Genomic DNA, 24,536 nt, shown 5'->3' on the forward strand with positions numbered 1-24,536 from the left:
TGTTATAAAATTCCCTCAGTACTGCTTTTGCTATATCCCACGTTTTAATATATTGTGCTTTCATCCGAAGATATTTTCTAATTTCCCTTTTGATTTCTTCTTTGACTCACTGGTTATTCAAGAGTATGTTAAATTTCCACATATTTGTGAATTTTCCAGTATTCCTTCTGCTACTGATTTCTAGTTTTGTTCCATTATGGTCAGAAAAGATACTTGGTATGTTTTCAATCTTCCATTTGTTAAGACTTGTTTTGTGACATAACGTGATCTATTATGGAGAATGTCCTATCTGTGCATGAGAGAAATATATATTCTGCCACTGTCAGGTAGAATGTTTTGTATACATGTTAGGTCCATGTTGTCTATAGTGCTGTTCAAGTCTGCTGTTTGCTTACCTGTTTTCTGTCTGAATGTTCTATCCATTGTTAAAAGTGGGTTATATTGAATTATCCCACAATTATTGTATTACTATTTTTCCCTTCAGGTCTGTCAATGTCTGTTTTATATATTTAGATGCTGATGTTGGGTGCATACATATTTATAACTGTATATCTTCCTGGTGAATTGACCCTTTTATTATTATTTTTGTTCTTCTTTGTCTCTCATGACTGTTTTTGATTTAAAGTCTATCTTGTCTGACATAAATATAGCCACGCTGCTCTCTTTTGGTTACCATTTGTATGGAATATTTTTTTCCATCTCTCCATTTTTAGTGTATGTATCCTTAAATCTAAAGAGGGTCACTTGTAGACATCACATCATTAGGTCTTGTTCTTTTATCCATTCAGTCACTCTGTGTTTTGATTGGGAAGTTTAACTTATTTAAAGTAATTATTGATAGGTAAGGACTTAATTATTGTCATTTCACTAATTGTTTCTGTCTTGTAATTCTTTTGTCCCTTTTTCCTTTAGTGCTGTCTTTGTGTTCCACTGCTTTTTGTATATATTGATAATGCTTTTCTTTTTTCTTTTGTGATTCTTCCATAGGAATTTTGTTTGTGTTGACCATGGGGCTTACGTAAAATCTTATATAGTTGTAACAATCTAAGCTGATAACTTAATTTCAATTGCATACAAAAACTACACTTATACTTCTCCCCCTCCTGCACTTTATTCATGTCACAATTTATATATTTTATGTTGTATTATTAACATCTTCAGTTAGTTTTTAACATTTTTATCTTTTAACTCGTATACCAGAACTAAAAGTGATTTAATTCTGGTATACTACTATAACAGTATTACTGTATTCTGTACAGTATTACAATTACTATTACATTACTATTGCAATAGTATACTATAAATAATTAGTGAGCTTGAGGACAGGTCATTTTTAAAGACTCCAAAAGCAATTGCAACAAAAACAAAAATTGACAAATGGGACCTAATTAAACTGAAGAGCTTAATAGTAAACTACTATTATGATATTACTGTATTCTGTATTTTTCTATATATTTATCTTTACCAATGAGTCTTATACTTTCATGTTACTGTTTAGCATCCTTGAGTTTCAACTTAAATAATTCCTTTCAGCATTACTTGTTAGGCAGGTCTAGTCATGGTAAATTCCCTCTGCTTTTGTTTGTCTGGGAAACTCCTTGTCTCTCCATTTTTGAAAGACAGTTTTCCTGGGTGTACTGTTGTTGGTTGATAATTTTTCTTTCAGCACTTTGAATATATCATCCCATTCTCTCTGATCTGTAAGGTTTCTGCTGAGAAATCCACTCATAGTTTTATGGGGGCTCCCCTGTACATGTCAAGTCACTTTTTACTTGCTGCTTTCAAAATTGTCTTTCTATATGACTTTTGACAACTCAATTATAGTGTTTATCAGTGTGAATTTCTTGGCTTCCTTTTACTTGGGTCCCTTGGGCTTCCTGGATCTAAATGTCCATTTCATTCCCCAGATTTGGGATGATTTTAGCCACTATTTCTTCAAATACACTTTCTAGTCCTTTCTCTCTTCTTCTCTGGGACTCCCATAATGTAAATGTTGGTCTGCTTGATAGTGGCTCACAAGTCTCTTAGGATTTCTTCAATCTTTTCATTCTTTTTTCTTCACTAATGGCATAATGCTAAATGACCTTTATTTTTCTTCCAACTTTTATTTTAGATATAGGGGGTACACATGCACGTTTGTTACATGGGAAAACTGTGTGTCACTGGGGCTTGGTGTACAAATGGATTTTGTCACCCAGATAGTGAGCATAGTATCCAATGGGTAGCTTTTCAATCTTCACCCTCTTCCCACCCTCCAACCTCAAGTAAGCCCCAGTGTCTACTGTTCCCTTCTTTGTGTCCATGTGTACTCAATGTTTAGTTCCCACTTATGAGAACATATGGTATTTGGTTTTCTGTTCCTGCATTAATTTGCTTAGGATAATGGTCTCTAGCTGCACCCATGTTGATGCAAAAGATATGATTTCATTCTTTTTTATTTCTGTGTAGTATTCCATGGTGTACGTGTACTACACTTTCTTTATCCAGTCTACCACTGATGGGCATTTAGGTTGATTCCACGTCTCTGCTATTGTGAAAATAGCTGCAACAAACATGTGTTCATGTGTCTTTATGGAATGATTCCTTTGGAAATATATCCAGTAATAGGATTGTTGGGTCAAATGATAGCTCTAGGTTCTTTGAGAAATCTGCAAACTTCTTTCCACATTGGCCAAACTAATTTACATTCCCATTCCTCCTGTGTACCAGCAGTGTATAAGCTTTCCCTTTTCTCTACAATCTCACAAACACATTATTTTTTGACTTTTTAATAATAGCCACCTTGACTGGTATGCAATGGTACTCATTGCAGTTTTGATTTGCATTTCTCTAATGAGAAGAAGACATACTTCTTTAGTCTTCTTTATATTCATGTCCTCTGCCCATTTTTTAATAGGATCATTTTTTTGCTTGCTGATTTAAATTTCTTATAGATTCTGGATATTAGATCTTTGTTGGATGCATAGTTTGCAAATATTTTCTCCCATTCTGTAGGTTGTCTGTTTACTGTGTTGATAGTTTATTTTGCTGTGCAGAAGCTCTTCAGTTTAATTAGGTCCCATTTATCAATTTTTGTTTTTCTTGCAATTGCTTTTGGAGTCTTTAAAAATGACCTGTCCTCAAGCTCACTAATTCTTTATTCTTCTTGAGCTAGTGTGCTGTTATATTGCTCTACTGAATTTTTCTTTTATTCTTTTTTATTTTTTTTAGAGCAGTCTTGCTCTGTCACCCAGGCTGGAGTGCAGTAGCATAATCATAGCTCACCGTAACGTCAAACTCCTTGGCTCAAGTGATCCTCCCACCTCAGCCTCCTAAAGCATTGGGATTATAGGCAAGGGCCACTGTGCCTGGCCTCAGTTCAGTGATAGTATTCTTCAGCTCCAAAAATTCCTATTTTGTTCTTTTTAAAAGTTTCTTTTTGTTGAAATTCTTATTTGGTTCATGTATTGTTCTCAACTTGTTGAGCATCTTTTTAATGATTATTTTGAATTAGTTGCCAGACAATTTGTATATCTCCATTTCATTAGGGTCAGTTTCTGGGGATTTATCTTGTTCCTTTGCTTGGACCATGTTTCCCTGCTTCTTAATTTTCCTGGACAATTTTACTTGTATCAGCATCTACACATTAGAAAATAACAGCCACTTCTCCCAGTCTGGCATTGTACAGAAGACCCTTATGAATAAGCCTACCCAGGGATCTCTCAAATCTTTGTGCTAGTCCAAACCACTGTCTTTGTTGTTATCAGCCTCCAGGCATTTACAATATGTCAGATCTTGTCAACATTGTAAGACAGGTGTGACAGAAGGTAGTCCCAAGAACATCCCTTGAAAAGTTGGAACATTGGACACAAAGTCCAACTCTTTCTCTCCCGAGGGAGAAGCTGGAATCTTTTTTTTCCCCCACTCACTCTGCACTGAGCTAGGTGGAGAGCCTATGGCAAATGTTTGTGTCCTAGACCAAATTGTCATCTTTGTTCTCAGCAGTCACCAATCACCTTGGGTATGTTGGGTCCCATCAGCACTCTGAGACAGGCAAGACCGAAATCAGTTCCCTCAGGCATCCCTCAGAGAATTCAGAACACTGGATGTATTGTCAAGTCCCTTATCTTGCTCTTCCCCTCAGGGAGAAGCTGAAAGCTGTGGTATGGGTTTCCTCTCAACTGTATAATGCTGTGCTAGGAGTAGGAATTATGGTGAGGATGTCTCAAATTTTCCTACTGGCTTTGATGTGGCTGGCCCCATGCTTCCCAGGATGCAGGCGCCTGTCGACTATTTTCTGAATTTTTCACAAAGGGAACTGGTCCATATATTGCTGTTGAATTGGTGTGTCCATAAGGAGTAGGCAGATCCATGGCTGCCTGTTTCAACATCTTGCTGACACCATTCTCACATTTTGTTTTGTTTTGATATCTCTTTTTAATGTTAGAGGCTTTCCTCAGAAGTCTGGTGATCCTTGGCTCTCTGTTCATATTTAAAAGTGGGTCCTAAAAGGCTAAGTGGTATCCCTATGGCCTAGGTGGGGCTTGTCACATAGTTGGCTTCACTGTAGGGTCTTCCACCTGGTCAGTTTCATTGAGGACTCCTGGGGTCAGTATCTTTAGATATTTTCTTCTGGGGTACTCAGTTCCTGAGAAAATAATCTTCCATTTTCTCAACAGAAGGTTTAAGTCTGGGAAGCTGACAAGAAAAATGGGCTGCTGGGATGGGGTGGAAATAAGCATTGGGTGAGCAGATCCCATAATTTAGGATGTACACTTTTACTTAATTCCCTCTTCCAAATTCAGTACATTATCTGCAGCAGTCAGCTTTGGCCGTTTTAATAAACAACCACAAAATCTCAGTGGCACAAAGTGAGAAGCATTTATTTTTTGTTTCCATGTCTTTTAGTTGGCTCAGGTAACTCAGATTACAGATCTGCAGATCAGCTGGGGCAGCTCTCTGAAGTGAGCTGGTTGCCTAGACTGCTCCACTCTGTAACTCTCATTCTGGGGTTCCACGAGAGAGGCAGAAGCTAATTAGGGTACATTCTCATGATAATGGCAAAAGTGCAAGAAGACAAGCCCAACCATTTAAGCAATTTGAAAGCTTTTCTTAAATTGTGTTTGTTGCAGAAAGCAAGTGACATGGCCAATCCCAAAGCCAGAGAGTGGAAAAGTATACTCCACCCATTTCGAGGGTATGAATATAATACTACAGAGAAACGAATAATTGGGATTGACATTTCAAAATACCACAGTATCCCCGCTATTAAAAGGACCTAGTATTCTCCAGTCTAGAGTCCCTGTTTCAAAATATTCTAAAGAATAAATCTCCAGGCTCCCTTTGAGCAGGAAAGGAGCAGTTAACCACATCTTTCATGTTTTTGACATCTATTTACAAGCATTTGGCACAACCAAATTATGAGCTTTTCTGTGATACTATAGTGCAAATTGGCTTGTTTCTGGGGTATTCACATTGTTGGTTTAGGACTCCGCTTTCTTAGATCTGCTGTATCAGACCACCTGATTAACCTTCCAAACTTTGTACTTTCTTTTTTTCAATTATCTTTGTCCTTATGAGTGTATTACTTTAAAGAAAAAGCTGTTTTCTGCCATTGCAAGATTGCAGAGTAAGGCATGTATTTGATCTGCCATCATTAACCAAAGGCTATATTTATATGTATGATAAATGTAAATAACTCTTAATTTGTGGAGAAAATTCAAGCAGGGACTTGGCCTAGCTAACATTTAAGTTATTTGCTGAAAAGTAAGATAAGTACAGGAAAAAAAAGATAACATATGGTTCAAGAGAACAAGTATACATTCATTAGATGCAAAATTGGTTAAGAATTGGATGTGTATTACATATAAATGCTAAATGACATTTCTTCATCCTTCCTTGATCTGAGGGCTTTTGCTCTATTAGTCCTATGTGACTGGGAATGAAACACAACGGGTAATGGTCAGGGAAGTGAGGTGTTGGTGAGGAAGAGGAGTATGCCTTCTCGAAAGGGACGTTTATTCATTGGAGGATTTGTGGACAAAAGAATAATTTCTATAGTAGAGCAATTTAAGGTTGGAATTACTTTCTCACCTAAATAATCTGATTTTCTGAACAGTTCAGGTGATGGAAAGCTCTCTTCAAAACTCTCGTATTCTGCATAAGAGTCTGTGACTGAATAGCTCAGAAGAGAACTGGCCATACCATGGTGCAAACTTAATCCTGTAGAATAAAGGAAAAAAAAATGGATAAATCTTTTGATACAAAACAGATGTGAAATCCTAAAAATTGAAATGTATGGAAATGTACATGCTTAGTTATATATTATTACTAGAACACAAAACTGCTTCTACATACAACTAAAAAGGCATAATATTTTAAACTATTTTAATTTGATCTTGGACAATCATTCTATTTTTGATGGTGATAAATTTGTTATAATCCCCTTTTGTTGTTTTTCAAAGTTTTACAACTTACTCCTTTTCTCTAGTTTGGTTCAGTTGTGATTCTTGGCTCAAAAATTTAATGTTTTAATTTTTTTTTTTTTGAGACCGAGTCTCACTCTATAGCCCAGGGTGGAGTGCAGTAGAACGATTTCGGCTCACTACAACCTCCACCGCCCGGGTCCCAGTTCAAGCAATTCTCCTGCCTCAGCCTCCCGAGTAGCTGGGATTACAGGAATGTGCCACCGTCCTGGCTAATTTTTTTTTTTTTTGTATTTTTAGTAGAGACGGGGTTTTACCATGTTGGCCAGGCTGGTCTTGAACTCCTGACCTCATGATCCACCTGCCTTGGCCTCCCAAAGTACTAGGATTACAGGCGTGAGCCACCGTGCCCAGCCAAAATTTAAGTTTTATATATAAGTAACCCACTAATTGTAAGCTAACTAGCTGAGGAAAGGGTGATTCTAGTTATTTCATCTAAAAAACAACGAGCCTACACATACACAAATATATTAAAGGAATTTAATAAGAGAGCATGGAAATAGACTCACATATAGATAAGCAACTGATTTTTGACCAATATGTAAAGGCAATTCAGTGGAGAAAGGATAGTCTTTTAAACAAAATGTGCTGGAACAACTAGGTATCCATATAAAAAAACAAAATAAAAAAACTTGCACTCATACCTTCCATCATGTAAAGAAATTAACTCTAAATGCATCATATATCTAACTGTAATTCCTAAAACTCTAAAACTTCTTTTGAAAAATGGAGAAAATTGTAACACCGAGTTATGCATAGAATTTTTTTATATAACACTAAAAAAGATTCATAAAACAATAGCACTGATAATTTGGACATCAGCAAAATTTAAAACTTCCCTTCAAAAGAGACTATTAAAAGACAAGCTATAGGCTGGGTGCAGTGGCTCACGCCTGTAATCCCAGCACTTTGGGAGACCGAGGCAGGCAGATCACGAGGTCAAGAGATAGAGACCATCCTGGCCAACATGGTGAAACCCCATCTCTACTAAAAGTACAAAAATTAGCTGGGCGTGGCGACATGCACCTGTAGTCTCAGCTACTTGGGAACCTGAGGCAGGGGAATCTCTTGAACCCAGGAGGTGGAGGTTGCAGTGAATCAAGATCAAGATCGGCCACTGAACTCCAGCCTGGCGACAGAGTGAGACTCCATCCAAAACAAAAGAAAAAAGAAAAAAAAAAGACAAGCTACAGATAGGGAGAAAACATTTGCAAATGGACTGAAATCCAGAATGTAAAGAACTGGCTCGGCACAGTGGCTCATGCCTGTAATAACAGCACTTTGGGATGCCAAGGTGAGAGGATCATCTGAGCCCAGGAGTTTGAGACCAGCCTGAGCAACATAGTGGAACCCCGTCTCTACAAAAAAAAAAAAAAGAAAGAAAAACCAGAATATGAAGAACTATGAAAACTCAATAATAAGAAAACAAATCCTCAATAAGAAAATGGACAAATATTTGAACAGAGAATCTTCCCAGACTCAGCAGTCTTAAAGTCATTCCTATGGGAGTGGACTAGAATGAAGAACTGTCCAATAAATGATGGTGACAGAACATAGTACTAAAAGTTGAGGAGAACCAGAGATTTGGTAAGAAAAGGGAAAATGTGCTCTGCTATATTTAGTCTACATTTATTAAACATTTCCAATATGACAAGATAGAGATCAACACTGATAGAAACTGGTTGCCGGGGTCGGGGGTGGTGAGTAAGAGATCAAAGGGGAGCATTGTTCTGAAAACCTATTATTTCCTGCCCTGGAACTAACTTACACCTATCTCTGCTCATCCACTACCTACTTGAGACAACTAACTCTTTGTCCTTCCTCCTAAGACCTCACCACAAATTTTTCTCCTATGCCAACTCCCTTGTTAAAAATGAGAATTGTTTTCTACCTAGCCATCTTCTCCAGCTGCCATTGCAACACTTAAATTGACTGACTCAATCTGCCATCCTTCTCCATATCCTCAACTGTCAAGAGTAGTAGGCTGTCCCTCTGAGCATCTTTTGCTTTCCCTTCTCCAACTGCCCTAGAGTGTCCTGTCCCTGTCCTTGCTAACTTTTATCCTTCTCACACTGTCTTCATCCTTCCCATCCACATATTGTATCTGTCTTGCCTTCCATTTCTCAAAATTTCATGAATACCCCTCATAGCTGAGCTATCCTTAACACCAAGCCCCAGAACTCAAGCCAGGCTCAGAAATAAGGTAAGCCCACCATCTGGGTAGTTGAGTAGAAAAAATAATAAATGTTAATGCTGTATCAGTGGGAGGCTGTCCTGGTGTCACAAGTTAGAAATGTAAATGCAATTTAAAAATATATTTTTATCAAATTGTTCATTGTTAAAATGACAAATAGTTCTACAAGGCTTATAGCAAAAACTGCAATCTCTTGTATCATATCTCCCCATCATAATTTTCTACTCGCTAGAGACAACTACTTTCAACTCTACTAATGATTTCTTTTGATAGGCACCTCCCTTACATTTCTAAATTAAATGCATTCAATGTTTCTATTATTATGACTATTCAAATATACTCGTAGCCAAGCCCTATACTGTGAGCCACATTCATCACCTTTTTGCTACAATTTCTTTTCCTTTGAGCTATTTATTACCTAATTTTAAAATTTGTTTTCTAAGTGCTTATTAAGTATTAATACTAAGTACTATTTTGTTCCAACTTTTTTTTTCTTTCTTTTTGAGACGGAGTCTCACTCTGTCACCCAGGCTGGAGTGTAGTGGCAGGATCTTGGGTCACTGCAACCTCCGCCTCCCAAGCTCAACCAATCCTCCCACCTCAGCCTCCTGAGTAGCTGGGATTACAGGTGCGTGCTGCTACGCCTGGCTAATTTTTTGTACTTTTAGTAGAGATGGTCTTGAACTCCTGACCTCAAGTAATCCTCCCACCTTGGCCTCCCATAGTACTGGTATTACAGGCATGAACCACAGCGCCCGGCCTTGTTCCAACTTTTCCCAAGAGTATAAATTTCCTCTCAATACTTTTAAAAACACCAGGTTATCTATTTTTTATTTTCCTCCCTCTATCCCTCTTCTTCTGTCTTTTCTTCTTTTTTAAAAAAGTATAGCTATTGGAGATCTCAATCCATTTGCTCAAATTTGGACTGTTTGTCCTCTATGCATCCTACACAGTTGTCTTCTTGGTATTTCCCTTTACCATTATCCTAAGAAATTCATGTATTTCCTGTATTAGATATGAGACTCTGATTCCTAGATCCCATGATTTCTTCCTTATTGATTTATTTCCTGGTTCACGAACATCTGCTTCATTTCTGAGAAAAGGTACAAAGAATATGTGTCTAAAAATTCCTTTATCCTAACAACTGAGTGACAGTTTGGTTGGGTAAGAATTCTAGGTTAGTATATTTAAGAGACTGATTCAATTTTTTGATGTGTGACAGCTTTTAAACCTCACTGTTCCCTCTTCCCCTTCCCACTTCACATCTGGGTGACAAGAGAGCCTTGGTGTTCCATCTTTTGGCAATGGTAGCAAGTTTAAACCATGCACAGGAAACCTCAACCTGGTCCAATCCTCTTAACATCATGAAAACTACAGGCCAGGTCTCCTTCCCCTGCATTCTCAAGTCATTTTCAGTCCTGCTTGGAGTCACCTTTCCCCCGAGAAAGGCTCGTTATATGAGTAATATACCTTTCCATACCTTCTTGGTGTGTGGATGGCATAATCAGTGTTGACATCCAGGACAACTTTTGAGTGGGAGTCCATCTTGACTCTGCAAAATCAGTGTTCTTCAGAATTCTGAATACGTTTTTCTCTCCACCATGTTCTACCTTCTGGAGTTGTTCTTCAGAAGTCCAATGCCATTGATATTCTTGATCGCTTATTGCAACTGATTATTTTTTCTTTGGAAAACTAATAAATTTCTCTATCCTGAGAATTTAAAAATTATATAATGTTGTAACTTGGTGTGATTTTTTTTCATTTATTGGGGTGAGCACAGTTTGCACCGTCCAAACTTGGCTCTCAGTATCTCTGTTCATACTATTCAGAATCTGAATGGCTCTTTCAGTAAATACACTCATGACCATTTTTAATTCTAGGAAAATTTCTAGCTTTGTGTGTTTAATAATTTTCCTTCTGTTTACTCTATAATGTCTGAACTACTGTTTTTGAGATGTTAGAATCATTGGACTCATCTTCTAATTATTTTTCTTGTTAAAATAACAACTTTATTGAGATATAATTCACATGCCATAGAACTCGCCCCTCACCCCCCTTTTTTTTTTTTTTTGTGAGATGGAGTCTCGCTCTCTCACCTAGGCTAGAGTGCTATGGTGTGATCTCAGCTCACTACAACCTCCGCCTCCCAGGTTCAAACAATTCTCCTGCCTCAAAAATTCCGAGTAGCTGAGATTAGAGGTGCACACTGCCATGCCCGGCTAATTTTTTGTATTTTAGTAGAGACAGGGTTTCACCGTGTTGCCCAGGCTGGTCTCGATCTCCTAGGCTCAGGCAATCCACCCGCCTCGGCCTCCCAACGTGCTAGGATTACAGGGGTGAGCCACCATGCCTGGCCAAAACTCACCCTTTTAAAGTGTACAATCAGTGGTTTTTTTGTAGACTTATGGAGTTGTGTCACCACTGATGCTATTTCTATCCTTTATCTTCTCTTTCATGTTTGTTCAACTTTTTGGAATATTTCCTTAAATTTATCATCCAATTCTACAGAATGTTTTCTGATTTCATATTTTTATTTTTTAACGAATTTTTTTGTTCTGAACACTTTTTACAAGAGCCTGCACTTGTTTCATGGACATAACATTTTTTCATCATCCTGAGGATATTAATGAAACTGTGGCTTTTTAAAAGATTTTTCTTGTATTGTCATTGTCCTTCAAGTTTCTTTTATTTAGTAGCTGTTATTTTAAATGTTTACTTAAAATGTCTGCTAATTCTTGAATGTTCGAGAATGAAGTACCAAAATGGCATAATAACTGGGGCTTAGGAAGAAGTGGATTTTACTGAAGAGTATTTAGACAGGGACCAGGCCATATTACCAGAACGCACAAATTCCAGTCTTCTCCTGGGGACAGAAACTTCCAAAAGAGGAATCCTCTAATCTTCTAGTTGGAGTGTATTTGCCTGAGTGCATAAGGGGTCTGGGGATTTCACATCAAAATATACAGACTTTCACTTAATTCCCTTTCCTCCCCGGCCACTGCTAGTTTTCAGTACAGTATCCTTGAATCCAGTCCCTCTGCTTCAATGTCTTAGACTACCAGGGTGGGAAGAAGCATAGTTGCCTGGCCACAGTGTGTTAGGGAAAGGATCAAAGCATCTAACTGTTACTTTTGAAGATTCCAAAAAATCTTATTTTAAAGATTTCCTCCAGGAATATGTAATGCCTCTAATTCCTGAACCTTTAGCCTGAATCAGTTTGTTTCTTGGTTTGTCTCTACTCTAGACACCTAGTTTTCAGCTTTTTTTTTTTTTAAGATCTGTTAGGTCAATTATAATTCATTAATCTACCTTCCACATTCCAAACTTTCATTAATTATCTGTTGCTAGCTGAGGTCTCTTCTTTTTGAACCTACAGCTTTACAACATTTTTATGCCTTTATTGATATTTTAGTAGGGTTTCAGAAAAGAGAAGTAAATGTGTATTCAATCTTCCACATTAAATATAAAATCCTTAATTAATTTTTCAACGTGTTATAAAGTTACTAGATTCCAAGGTAGAATTAAAACAATAAATCATATGTTAACTAGAATTCTGTGGGCTGCTCAAAACTTAGCCCATCACAGTATTTTATTATGGGAAAAAGTATTTCAAGTTTCAAATATCAATCAGCAAATGAACTCTCAGAATACAAGCAGTTTGTAAGTTAGAGACAACTAATTTTCTATTTCCTTATACCGTTCACATGTCAACTTGATAAACCTAGTAATCAAGGACATTTCTCATATATTTAAACTATTATTTTAGAAAATGCTGATTATGATTAAATGGTATTTTCTCTAAATAGAGTACAAGACCCATCCAAAAGCATTTGAGACATTCGACAATTATTTGAACCTGTATTATCTTTGAAACTGTATTCCAAGCATGAGATAGGAAGATAAAAGATAGTACTAATTCTCAATGGTTTTAGAGCCATTTTCCTCTTTTTGAAGAGTTAAAGACAGACAAAAAACAATTATACTGTAGTTTTAAGTCTTTCGACAGAAGTATACAGAGTGCCACAGAACTACCAGGGTAGAACAAGTCACCTAGAAAAAGAGAAGTCAGAAGAGGCTTCCCAGGAGAAATGGCTCCTGAACTTATTTTTGAAAAAGTTAATAAGGCAAAGAAGGGAGAGGAAGAAGGAGAGAAAAGCATTTCCTGAGCACCTCCCATGTTCTTTTGCACTGCATTCTAGGAAATATTCCTCTAGTCTATTTTCTAGCTCACGAATTTTAGTTGAATTAATTCCAATATTGGACTCTTCAGTTAAGTTTTAATTTGAAATAATATTTTTAGTTCCCAGGGACTATATTTTTTTCATAGCAGTCTGCTATATTATGGATTCAGCGGCCTCTTGTATCTACAGATATTTAGTTTTGTGCCATTTCCTCAAATGTTAGTTCTGTTTGTTGCATTTGTTGCCTCTTTTCCATGGAACTGGTTTTCTTCAAAAGTTTGGATATTCCTGGTTGCCTTATTTGTGTCTCTGAGAATCTGTTTATATGGCAGTAAGTAAAAATTCTGAAATAGTGGCTTGCTTCTGGAGATTTTGGAAGAGTGATGAGACATTCTGGGAACTTGTGTTCTAGGTGGGGATGTCCTGTATTTTTTAGGTACTGTAGGTGACATGGGGGCACTGCCCTAACTGTCAGGCCAGTGTCCACACTGGAAGTCTGCTGTATCAGAAGTCTCACAGTTCAGAGAGCCATACTAACTTTATTATGGAGTTAACAAACATAAGAATTGACTATATCTTTTACTTTTTTCTTCCTCTGCTATCCTTGTAGCAATATGGAGTTACTTCAGACTCTCCTCTGTTTATCAACTCAGCCCCAACATTAACCCTTAAGAGCCAGCCCCCCGATAGTTCACTTTGCTTGTGAGTAATTATCAGGGTTTTCTCCTGGCAGCAGGCACTGGTAGCTGCCAGAGTTTCCAATATATTAGGGGATTATGAAAAAGGGACCAGATATTTTAAATGTAGTTCTTAATCCATCACCTTGACAATTCCTTCAAGATCTCTTTTTTTTTTTTTTTTTTTTTTTTTTGTGATGAAGTCTCACTGTTGTCCCCCAGGCTGGAGTGTAATGACACAATCTTGGCTCACTGCAACCTCCGCCTCCTGGGTTCAAGCGATTCTCTTGTCTCAGCCTCCCGAGTAGCTGGGATTACAGGCACCTGCCACCACACCCAGCTAAATTTTGTATTTTTAGTAGAGACGGGGTTTCACCATGTTGGCCAGGCTGGTCTCGAACTCCTGACCTCAAGTCATCCACCTGCTTTGGCCTCTCAAAGTGCTGGGATTATAGGCGTGAGCCACCGTGCCTGGCCAAGATCTCTTCTATTACAGTCTTTTGCTTTACTGATCAAGGGTTTAGAGTATTTCCAGGCTACTTTTACCTCTGCAGTGGTTTTTTTTCCTGCTGTTGATATGTTCATCAATCTTGTCTCATTTGCTTTTAAGAATTCCTCTGTATTTCTGATGTGCTGGTGGCATCCTTGTTTTCAAAATAACTTTGATTATACCAATATGTAGATGGCTCACAAATTTCTATCTCCAGCCTTTCATATCCAACTATCTGGTTGATATTGCTACTTAGTCATCTTAAATGCACTCATAACTTAATATACTAAAAACTGAATTTCTAGTCTTTCCTTCAAACCAGTTTTTCTTTCAGTGAATGACACTACCTTGTATCCAGTTACACAAGCCAGAAACAGTAGTCATCTTTGACACCTCCATCTCCTTCACTCTTCATTTGCCAAATCCTGTCTCATTACCTAAAATAGCCATCACATCACATCAGAACCCTTCTTTCCATCTCCAATGTGACCACCCTAGTAGAAGGCGCCATTATTTCTCCCCTAAACTACTTGAACAGCCTCTTAACTGCACTCCTGATTCTTTCCAGTCCTTCTTCCACACTGCAGCTAAAGTGATCATATCATTCTCTATTAAAATGACTTCAATGACTTTCTGCTGCTCCAAATATAAACATCAATATTTTTTATATGGACTACAAGGCTATGCAGGGCCTCAAACTGGTTGTCTAATCCTGTCTTACACTCACATATCCTCCTACTCTCTGTACTGCAGTCATACTGGCCTTCTTCAGTTACTCAATACATAATGCTCAGTCCCATGTTAGAGCTTCCCTCTGCCTGAATTTCTCTTTACTCATCTCTGCATAGTTAATTTCTACTCTCCTTCAGATCTTAATTCAATTACCATTCCCTCATGGAAGTCTTCCCTAATTTCTCTAGGTAAACTCAATTAATCACACTCAAGTCAATCTCTTTTACAGTACTTATCACAAGTAATTTCACATTTACTGGCATGTGCTTAAAGGCTTTAAGGATGAGAGATCTATAGCACAGTCAGAAGGATTCACTTTGGAGTAGGGAAAAGATACCTCTTCCACTGAGATGGGAAGATGGGAAGAGATACAGACGGATGCTTATGTTTGGAGGAAAAACAGAAAGCTGAGGGAGTTCACATTTGACAGTCTTACCTGATACTAGTTCACTATTTGATGAACTACTATCAACCTGGAGGTCATCAGTAACTGATTCCTAAGTGAAATAAGAATTAAAGCTATAGCAAAATTATGAGATTGACCATTTCTATATTATAATCTTGTACAGATTTTAGAAAAATGAAAACATCAACTTTGTATATGTTTCATATATATAATACATTCATTCAGTTTATTGTTCAGATGTAATCTGATATTTAATATTAAACCTGAAAATAAATATTAAAATATAATACTATGAACATATCTTGTAATCAACAATATGCTAGTCAAGTAACTACTGTGGGATGACAGCAAATAGAAGATAGAGGCGAATATTTTTCTGGTTCCCTAGTGGGGAGGGGCTTTTTTTCCATCTATAGAGGCAAATATATAAATCAAAAGAAAAGACTAGTAAGTCTAAAATACTAGAAATAAAATTAAAGGCAAGTAAACAAATATGGAAATATTGGTTATATATGTATGTACAAAAGTATAGCTATCTTTAATATTTAATAGACATTTCACAAAACAGTACAAATGGCCAATAATTTGAGAAAAAAAGTATCGACTTCCCCAGCATTCAAAGAAATGAAAAGTAAAAAACATGCTACTTTTCATCTATCTATGTATCTATTTCATATATATACACACACATATATAAAAGTTTCAGGTAAGATGGTGCTGATTTATCAACATGAATAAAAAAACTTGAAACATGATCCAACCTGTGATCCACTGCAAAGTATTTATCTTAGGGTAACAATGTGAGGTACACAAAAACCTTCTGTAACAGAATGTCTATGGATATCAATAACAGCAAAACCTAGGAAACAATCTCAATTTCCCAACCACAGAGAAATAGTAATACAAATTACAGTGTATCTATCTACAAGACAAAACACTATGAAGACACTGAAAGTCATATTTTTGAAGACTATTTAATGTATGGGAATATACAATAGGAACTTGTAATTTTTTTTAAAGCACAGGAAAAAAGGAACAGAAATATATAAAAATTTTAAGAAACTTTCAAAACACTATTTTTTCATAGTATAAATACTCTACAAGAACTACTTTACACTGTTAAACTATGGATAAAAGCCTTTTAAAAAAATGTCTTGTGTTGAAACTGCCTTCCCCCAAAAACATGTTATAAAGGAATATTAAGTTAAAAAAAAATAGAACTTGGCCAGGTGTGATGGCTCATGCCTGTAATCTCAGCACCATGGAAGGCCGTGGCGGGCAGATCGCTTGAGGTCAGGAGTTCGAGACCAGCCTGGCCAACCTGGAGAAACCCCCTCTATACAAAAATTAGCTGGGTGGTGGTACACGCCTGTAATCACATCTACTCAGGAGGTTGGGGCAGGAGAATCGCTTGAACCCGAGAGGCAGAAGCTGCAGTCAGTGAGCCAAGACTGTGCCACTGCACTCCAGCCTGGGTGACAGAGCAAGACTCTGTCTCCAAAAAAAAAAAAAAGGAACTTGACACTTGACTATGAAGTTTAATGTTAATGTCAGATGAGTCACAAGCAATTTTTAAAATCTGAGCTTCCCTAAATTAGTGCTGTACCGCTTTAAAATATAGTACAGAATTCATATTAAATACAGCACATCAAGAAGTTATAAAATATTCTAATAAATAAACATTAGAATGCTCTGTAACATATTAAACCCTTAGTAATGAATGTTTCCAGTTGTTAACGGAAAATCAAATGGAAACCATGAAAAAAGAAGTTATTAAGTAACATTTTGTATTTGTCATACAGAAAATTCACCAATTATGGACGTTTCTCCAAAAACGTTTCAAGAGAAAGAGAAAAACAAAAATGCATGACTATGAATCTACCCAAGTCAGAAATTCAAGGCCCTGTCTAAAGACACATCAGTGTTTATAAAAATACTGGTGAGCTATGTAACATCTACAGAACAAAGCCCATTTTATTCTTTCATCCGGAGGTACATCAGGTACTGATAGTCTCTACACTAAGTGTATCCAAGGACTAAAAGAGAAACATACATACACGCAACGGTGCAATCTTCTCATCCTGGGTGTCTTCACTAGACCTATTTTCTTGCAGGCTTTTCTCTCCTGTAACTCCTAAGCGAGGGCTAACAAAGAGACAACACAATTAGTTTGCACCATCTGGATTTGGCTCTCCACGTCTCTGTTCAGACTCTTTAGAATCTGAAAGGCTCTTTAGGGACATCTTTAGGAAGAAGTAAGGACCAGAGTGGTGACTTGCACCAAAACCCAAATGCAGTGACACAATCGTATAGCTCACCGACCAATTTATCTCACTTCCTTTTACGTAAATTGGCAAGCCTTCCCCTTTTTAAAAATAAATCTTCCCCAAATTTTGGGGTCCATGTTCTGAGAAGAGCAAAATCAGAGTACTGTATTTGTTTTGCTCATTGACTGTTAGAATAACAGGCTACCAGCAGAAAATTCGGCTTGAAGTTTTCTGAGGTGGCAAGCTAGGATGGGGCTGTTACTGGAGGCTACATACCTGAACGGCCCAGAGCCGCTACCTCCCTGCCTGCTCCGCTCTGCTTTCTCTGCAATCTTCGACAAGCCGTGCGCTTTGCCTTTTCTCTTCGAACCTGAGAGAGGGCGGCACGTTTCAGGGCAAGAAACCTACCCACCGGCTTCGGGGGGTCCTGGGCCCGAGGCCTAGCACCCCCGCCCACCCTCGGTCCCGTCCCGCAGGCAGCTCGGCTGAGCTTACGGTGGGCGAGCCTTGAGCCTGTACCTGGCGGGGCCTCCGCCTTCGCTGGAGAGCCGAGGTCTGGCGTCGGGGTGAGATTGAGTCTCTGACCCTCCCGCTTTTTGCGGGTATAGACCCGTAGCGGCCACATTGCTATCCCACCCTACCCCCAGGCCTCGGGTGCCCCTGGACTCTCGATGGCCTGCCTTCCTGAGGATCAGGGCTAAGTCGCAGGGAGTCAGCGTCCAGGCGAGGCCCGCGGAGCAGCCTCACAGCAACTAATCGAGCGAAAGCAAAAGCCCCAGAACTGGAGCCGCCGGACCTCGCTCCCGCGCTTTTATCTCTGTGAGGCCGCGCAGAGGCTTCTGGGAAAACGGAGGAACGCGGCAGCCGCCCAGCCTTCCTGTAGGGGCCCAGTGGTTACTGGCCCTCTGGCGCAGGTTCCTTCAACTCCAGCGAAACGAGAGTTTTTTGGAAAAAACTTTTTCCTCGTCCAGAAAAAGGTTTAATTCAGCCCCTCGTCCTCCGTCTGAGCACTTAGGTTTCGCCTGTGGCTGCATGCTTAATTCAACTGGGCATGCAGGAGTAAAGGCGTTCCCTCCTTTGGGTGGGCCCAACACTTCCTCTGAGCGAGCTCTCCCTATCAGCACTGCATAAGGCCTTAGTAATGGAGTTTTAGGCCACCAGCAAAGGCAGTCTTGTGAGGGGTAGGCCTCAGTGCAGGAAGGTCACAAAGAGGACTGAATGCACCTTAAAGTGACAAGGAGCTTCTCCCTGAGGAATCAACTTCAGTCCCCTGGGCCTGCAACTGACTGGGAAGCTATGGTAATTAAGAGGCTAACCAAGCCTCTGAAGATCCCGGGCTCTAGGAGGCTGCTTCTGGACGACAAACAGTCCCTTAGCCTGTGTCCAGGAGCCATCTCTAGACATCTGGGCATCCTTGTGGTTAAGGTAGAAGATTCCATAGGGGCTCTCCTCCTTGTGCCCTGGGCCTCAACTTGTTGCTGCACCAGACCAATCTGTTGTTTCTTCTTCTTCTTCTTCTTCCTCTTCTTCTTCTTCTTCTTCTTCTTCTTCTTCTTCTTCCTTTTCTTCTTCTTCTTCTTCTTTTCTTCTTTCTTCTTTCTTCCCCTTCCCCTTCTCCTCTTTTTTTTTTTTTTTTTTTAAGACAGGGTCTGGCTTGTCACCCGGCTGGAGTGGAGTGGTACAATCATAGCTCACTGCAGCCTCAAACTCTGGGCTCAAGTGATCCTCCCACCTCTGTCTCCTGAGTAGCTAAGACTACAGGCACATGCCACCATGCCCAGCTGATTTGTAATTTTTTTATAGAGATGGGGTCTTGCTATGTTATCTCAGCTGGTCTTGAACTCTTGGCCTCACGTGATCTTCCTGCCTTGGCCTCCTAAATTCTTGGGACTACAGGTGTGAGCCACCTTGCCCAGCCTTGGTTCAACTTTTATGTAACAAAATTGTGAGTTGTTTTTCAGTTGCCATGAACCCTGAGGTCATGTAACCTGAGCATGCCTAGATGAACCAAGCATGCAGCCACAGGGGAAACCAAGTTCTCAGATCAAGGAGGAGGGACTGAATTAAGAAGTAGATATGGCATGGTAGGATCCAACCAGGTTGAGCTCTGGCTTCATCCCATAGCAGGATCCAGTCAGATCATGCCTCCCAGCATCACCTCATTACAAGATCCAATCAGATCACATCTCATTACCCTATGCTTATAAAAACCAAACCAAACCCCAGCTTAGGAAGACAGATTTGAGCATTTCCTCCTGTCTTCTTGCAATAAAGCTTTTCTTTTCCCAAAAGCCGGTGCCATGGTATTAGCCTCTACATTCATCAGGCAGTGAGCCCATTGACTGCTCGGTAGCAAACTCTTCTGCTCTGTCAACTAGAGATATGTTGGAATTACCTCCCTTTCTCTCCATACACTAGGTTGAACCATCTGGCGACATCAGATGAGCATATTATGCACATAACAATAACCATCTTTTTATTCTAAAAAGTGGAAATATTTCATAACATTTAAAATGCAGTTTGAAGAGATAAAACTATGAAAAGCTTAAAGATTTTTCTGTAACACCTCAGTATTGTATGTGCGAATATAAGCACATATATATCCACAGTATTTTTGTAATATAATCACTGAATATTTTATTTAAAATCTGCTCACAGAAACATTTATGATAATCAATTTACTAGATTATTAATCATCAAAATCTAGCTTTCTAAAGAACAGATGGTAGGCATTCGTACCTGGTTTTACCTAGGGTTTTGAGTCATTGAATCAATATTTACTGAACACCTTAATCTGTATTAAGCACTGTAGTAGGTCCTGGGGATACAGAAGTGAATCAGAAATGGTCCTTCAGTTAAAGATCTCACAGCCTTGCTGCAGTATAAAGCAATTATCATCTTTCAACATTCTTTCTTTAGTCGTGTCCATAATATGCTGGCAGGCAGTCTCTAGTTTACAAGCCAGGCCTTTATGCTCCCCACTCTCCCTTTGGGGGCTGTTGTGAAAAAATTCAGACTTCTTAAATGACATTTGGGAGGTCTAGAGCCTGGGGTGCCTTAGGCCCAGAAATGGAAGAAACATTGCGAAATGAAAATAGGTTAAACCAAAAGCTGGTCTGCCATTTGGTGGTCCTGTTCCCTAGAACTCTGTCTCACTATACTGAATTACATTCACTGATATGTCATCAAGTAATTCCCATAGGTTTGTGGGAATTAATGTATCAGGTTTCAAACCAGAAATAAACTTTGATATGATTTCTTTAGCCAAAAGGGTCCTTAGAGATGATCTAGATGCCCCCTCATTTTGCCACTGAGGAAACCAGAGTGTAGGGAAGCTATTTAAAACAGATGATTGGCATAGGGAACATGGTTCTCCTGGCATCTGACTGCTGCGCTTGTCATACTCCCATTCTTCCTAACACATGGCTGGGAGAAAAGTAGGGGGAGCAAAGAAAGGAGCTTGAATTCCTTGGTAGCAAGGGAAGTGAAGGAACTAGAGACAGACTTGGTCTCTTTGATACTTCACCTGGAGTCAACCTATAAAGGAGGAAAGAAACGTGTCTCCTAAAAAGGATGAGACAGGGCAGAGATATCTCAAATTCAGTCATCTATCTCCCCCTACTCCACTTCCAAATCTGCAAACACCAGTGCAAGTGTTCAATCATGAGTGTTCAAACTTCTTCCATTTCCCCATTGCACTGCTTCCATACCTAGACCCAGAACTCAGTAATCAGCATTTCATTTCAACACATGGTGGATTTGACTAGGCTTGGAACAGTCATGGAGATATTAACTTCCATAGGAAAACAAATGTCAAAGAGATTTCTGAATAAATCTTTTGGGAAAACAGCCAATTTGTGGGTTTGAGATTCACTGGAGCCCAAAGTAAATCTTTTTGAATGATGTTTTCTTATGGAGTAACCCACTGAGCATCTTTGTGGTGCTATCCGTGAACTACGGGAATCCAACCGCAAACCAGTTTATTTTTGCTCGGATGACAAGAATGGAATAAATTACAGTGAGAGAGGAAATATACCTTCAGATATTGCAGTCTTAATGCTATGCAACATAAGAAAAAGGACCAAGGGGATTTTCCTTAATAGGCATTTCTTTAGCATCTGCTATCAGCCAGAGCCGCACTGGGCATAAAACTTCAAGCAACTCAGTCTACGTGGGGGTGGGGCAAAAGGACCATCAACCAATCAACCACGTGGGAAGCTTCTCAGAGAAAAGGATGCTGGAATCCGAGTTTTAAAAGATGAATGGTTGGAGTTAGGGGAATTAGAGGAAAGGGCATTCTAGGAGAAAGGGACTATATGTGTAAAGGCATGTAGGCACAAGAAAGTATGATGCTTTTAGGGAACTACAAAAGTAATGAGTATGATTGGAGCCGAGGCTCCACGGAGGAGGGAGTAGAAGAGATGCTAGTCCCTGTGTGCTGAACCAGCGAGTTTGAAGTTTATCCTGGAAACTATGGGAAGTCACTGAAGGACTATTAAGCAGGAAAGTGGCATTTTCAATCTAGATTTTCAATTTAGAAAGATTGCCCTGGCTGAAATGTGGATGGCGAAATTTGAGGATGCTGGAATGGAAACATGAAGGCTAGTTAAGAAAGCACTGTAATATTCCAGACAAGAGATAAGGGTGGCACAAACTACACTAATAGCTGTGACAATAGGGAGGAATGGATGATAGCAAACATATGGAGAAGGCAGAATCTGCATATCTTGGACACAGCAGAATTCATTATTTTAAGAAATTGTATCCATTATTCTGAATATGAGTAAAAGACATGGAAATGATATTTTAAAGGCCACCATCATGGAAAATTTGAAGACAGTTATTTGTTATGTATTCATAAAAATGATTTAAATCCAGGAGATACCTGACAATAGCAAAAATTCCAACAGAGGCTTGGGCAAAGGAGCTCTTCTCTGGATGGACCATAATTTCTTGGAGTTTGTGGAACTTTAACAGAGGACGTAGAGTACGGATGTAAAGTATACTGATTGGTAATGCAGCTTGATACTATGTTTATCATAAGCAGTAACTGTGATTGATAATTACCAAATACACTCACATGAGGGTATTATATTATGCAAATATATAAAATAGTAATTATAAGCAACTTTGATAAATGAAAAATCTTTTATTTTTTACAAAAATTTTCATAAATGCATTTTATATTTAATATGCATGCTATTATAACAAAGCAACTGAAAATGTAATTACAGTTAAGATACTTTTATGCATATTTAAAAAGTAATATTTTAATCCCCTCAATTTTTAAAAATTGAAAGTGGAATTAGCAATTATTCAAAAAATATCCATTCTCCCCCATGCAACTGTTGCAATGATTTAACAAGGAAAATTAGAATAATCAGTCAAATGAATGTTTAAAAGCCACTGTCACCTCATGAAACCCTTTCCATTTGGTACCAAGTTTAGAAATGCTCACATTTCAAATATTTATCTACTGCCTCTGTGTTACAACCATTAATGTGTTCTAACTGAAGAGTTTCTCATTTGGGGTATTGACCTTACTTGAATGCTAACCCACTTCTTATTGCAGTTAATTGTAAATTCATAGCAAGTATTTTACTTGAGAGGAAATTCAGACTACTAGGATCCTTTTTTCTTTTCATGTAAATGCTTCCTTAAAATTAAAACTGGCAAGGAAATACAGCCAATTTATAGTTTACCAATTTTATATACGGTTATTCATTCTTTTTTTCCTGAGATATTAAGCACATTTGTAAGTAGTCTGTTTTCATGCAAAAATATATTTTCCCATTCTTCACATTCATTTTAAAGTATTTTATATTTTAAATAACTATATCGCATTTGTGCTTCATACATTTGGAAAATAAAGGATATTTCATTTTCTTTACTGCAGAAAAAGGAAAGGTTATTGGTTCTTTGATAGGTAATACAATCAAATTAAGTGCTGATTTCAAGTTGTTAAAACATTACCTGATTGGAAAAAATTCCAATGGAAAGTTCTATTTTTTTCTCATACTTGTAGTTTTAACTACATGTAGAATGAAAGCATGACTTGCATAAATGAAGGAGACATAAAATGTTTAATCCTTGGATTTATGAGTTTATGAGTTCCTAACACATGGGGCTAGGCCTACACACTATACCTGACCAGAGTCTCGTCTCCCATTTGCAAGGGAAGTCTCAATATTATATAAAGACATCTTCCACAGCAAAAGGAAAAACAGATTTGGTATATATTTTATAATATACACAAAAGGATCTGTTTGCAAAATATGAGAATTACTAATACATTTGAATAACAGATAAAAAGGCCAAACATTTAAGAACATATTTACACTTAAGGAACTGATTATCTGTTATACTTCTAGGCTTAAATAGATCCAATGCCCAATATGAATGTGACCATCATAAGTACATCACCTTTTTCTATCTCTGTTAATGAGAAATACAGATTTTTTCTCCTCCAGAATAAAGTTGGGAAATCTGAAGCAAGAAGGATTTTTCCACTGATACATAGGGTTTCATTTCTCATTTCTTACAAAATTAAGTGGCATTAAACAGAGAAATAGATAAATGTACATGCAAGATATTTAGGGTACACTATTTACTTTTCTCAGCACATCTGAACTAACCCATTTATTGGCCCAAGTGTGATGATTTCCACATAGACCTGGAAATCTAGAAATATAAGATCTTTTAAGTGGCAAAAAGAAGAAACCTTGTTTTTTTGTTTTTTTGTTTTCTTTTTTTTTGAGACAGAGTCTCGTTCTGTTGCCCAGGCTGGAGTACAGTGGCAGGATCTCGGCTCACTGCAAGCTCCGCCTCCCAGGTTCATGCCATTCTCCTGCCTCAGCCTCCTGAGAAGCTGGGACTACAGGCGCCCGCCACAACGCCCAGCTAATTTTTTGTATTTTTTTAGTAGAGACGGGGTTTCACTGTGTTAGCCAGGATGGTCTCGATCTCCTGACCTCGTGATCTGCCCGCCTCGGCCTCCCAAAGTGCTGGGATTACAGGCATGAGCCACTGCGCCCAGCCAAAAAGAAGAAATATTAAGTTGTCCATAATCTGTTATATCTAACTATTATAAAGTATAAATAAAACAAAATAAGTTTTACATTACTT

At 38.4% G+C, this 24,536-nt stretch overlaps 1 protein-coding gene across 2 annotated transcripts in view; it reads right to left on the reverse strand.

Moving 5' to 3' along the window:
- The window catches only part of MEIKIN (meiotic kinetochore factor), a 136,497-nt gene extending 118,245 nt beyond the window's left edge, over positions 1 to 18,252 (reverse strand). For both annotated transcript variants that reach the window (XM_024356728.3, XM_016953735.4), the window contains exons 1-5: positions 17,931 to 18,252; positions 17,688 to 17,781; positions 17,202 to 17,289; positions 15,175 to 15,235; positions 6,073 to 6,201 (exon numbers count right to left, since the gene is read on the reverse strand). In XM_024356728.3, coding sequence (XP_024212496.1) covers positions 6,073 to 6,201; positions 15,175 to 15,235; positions 17,202 to 17,289; positions 17,688 to 17,781; positions 17,931 to 18,036 — 478 coding nt within the window. In that variant the 5' untranslated portion in view covers positions 18,037 to 18,252. The remainder of the gene's footprint in view (positions 1 to 6,072; positions 6,202 to 15,174; positions 15,236 to 17,201; positions 17,290 to 17,687; positions 17,782 to 17,930) is intronic.
- Positions 18,253 to 24,536: the final 6,284 nt, after the last annotated feature.

This window comes from Pan troglodytes, chromosome 4 (genome assembly GCF_028858775.2).
Source record: "Pan troglodytes isolate AG18354 chromosome 4, NHGRI_mPanTro3-v2.0_pri, whole genome shotgun sequence".
Taxonomy (NCBI): domain Eukaryota; kingdom Metazoa; phylum Chordata; class Mammalia; order Primates; family Hominidae; genus Pan; species Pan troglodytes.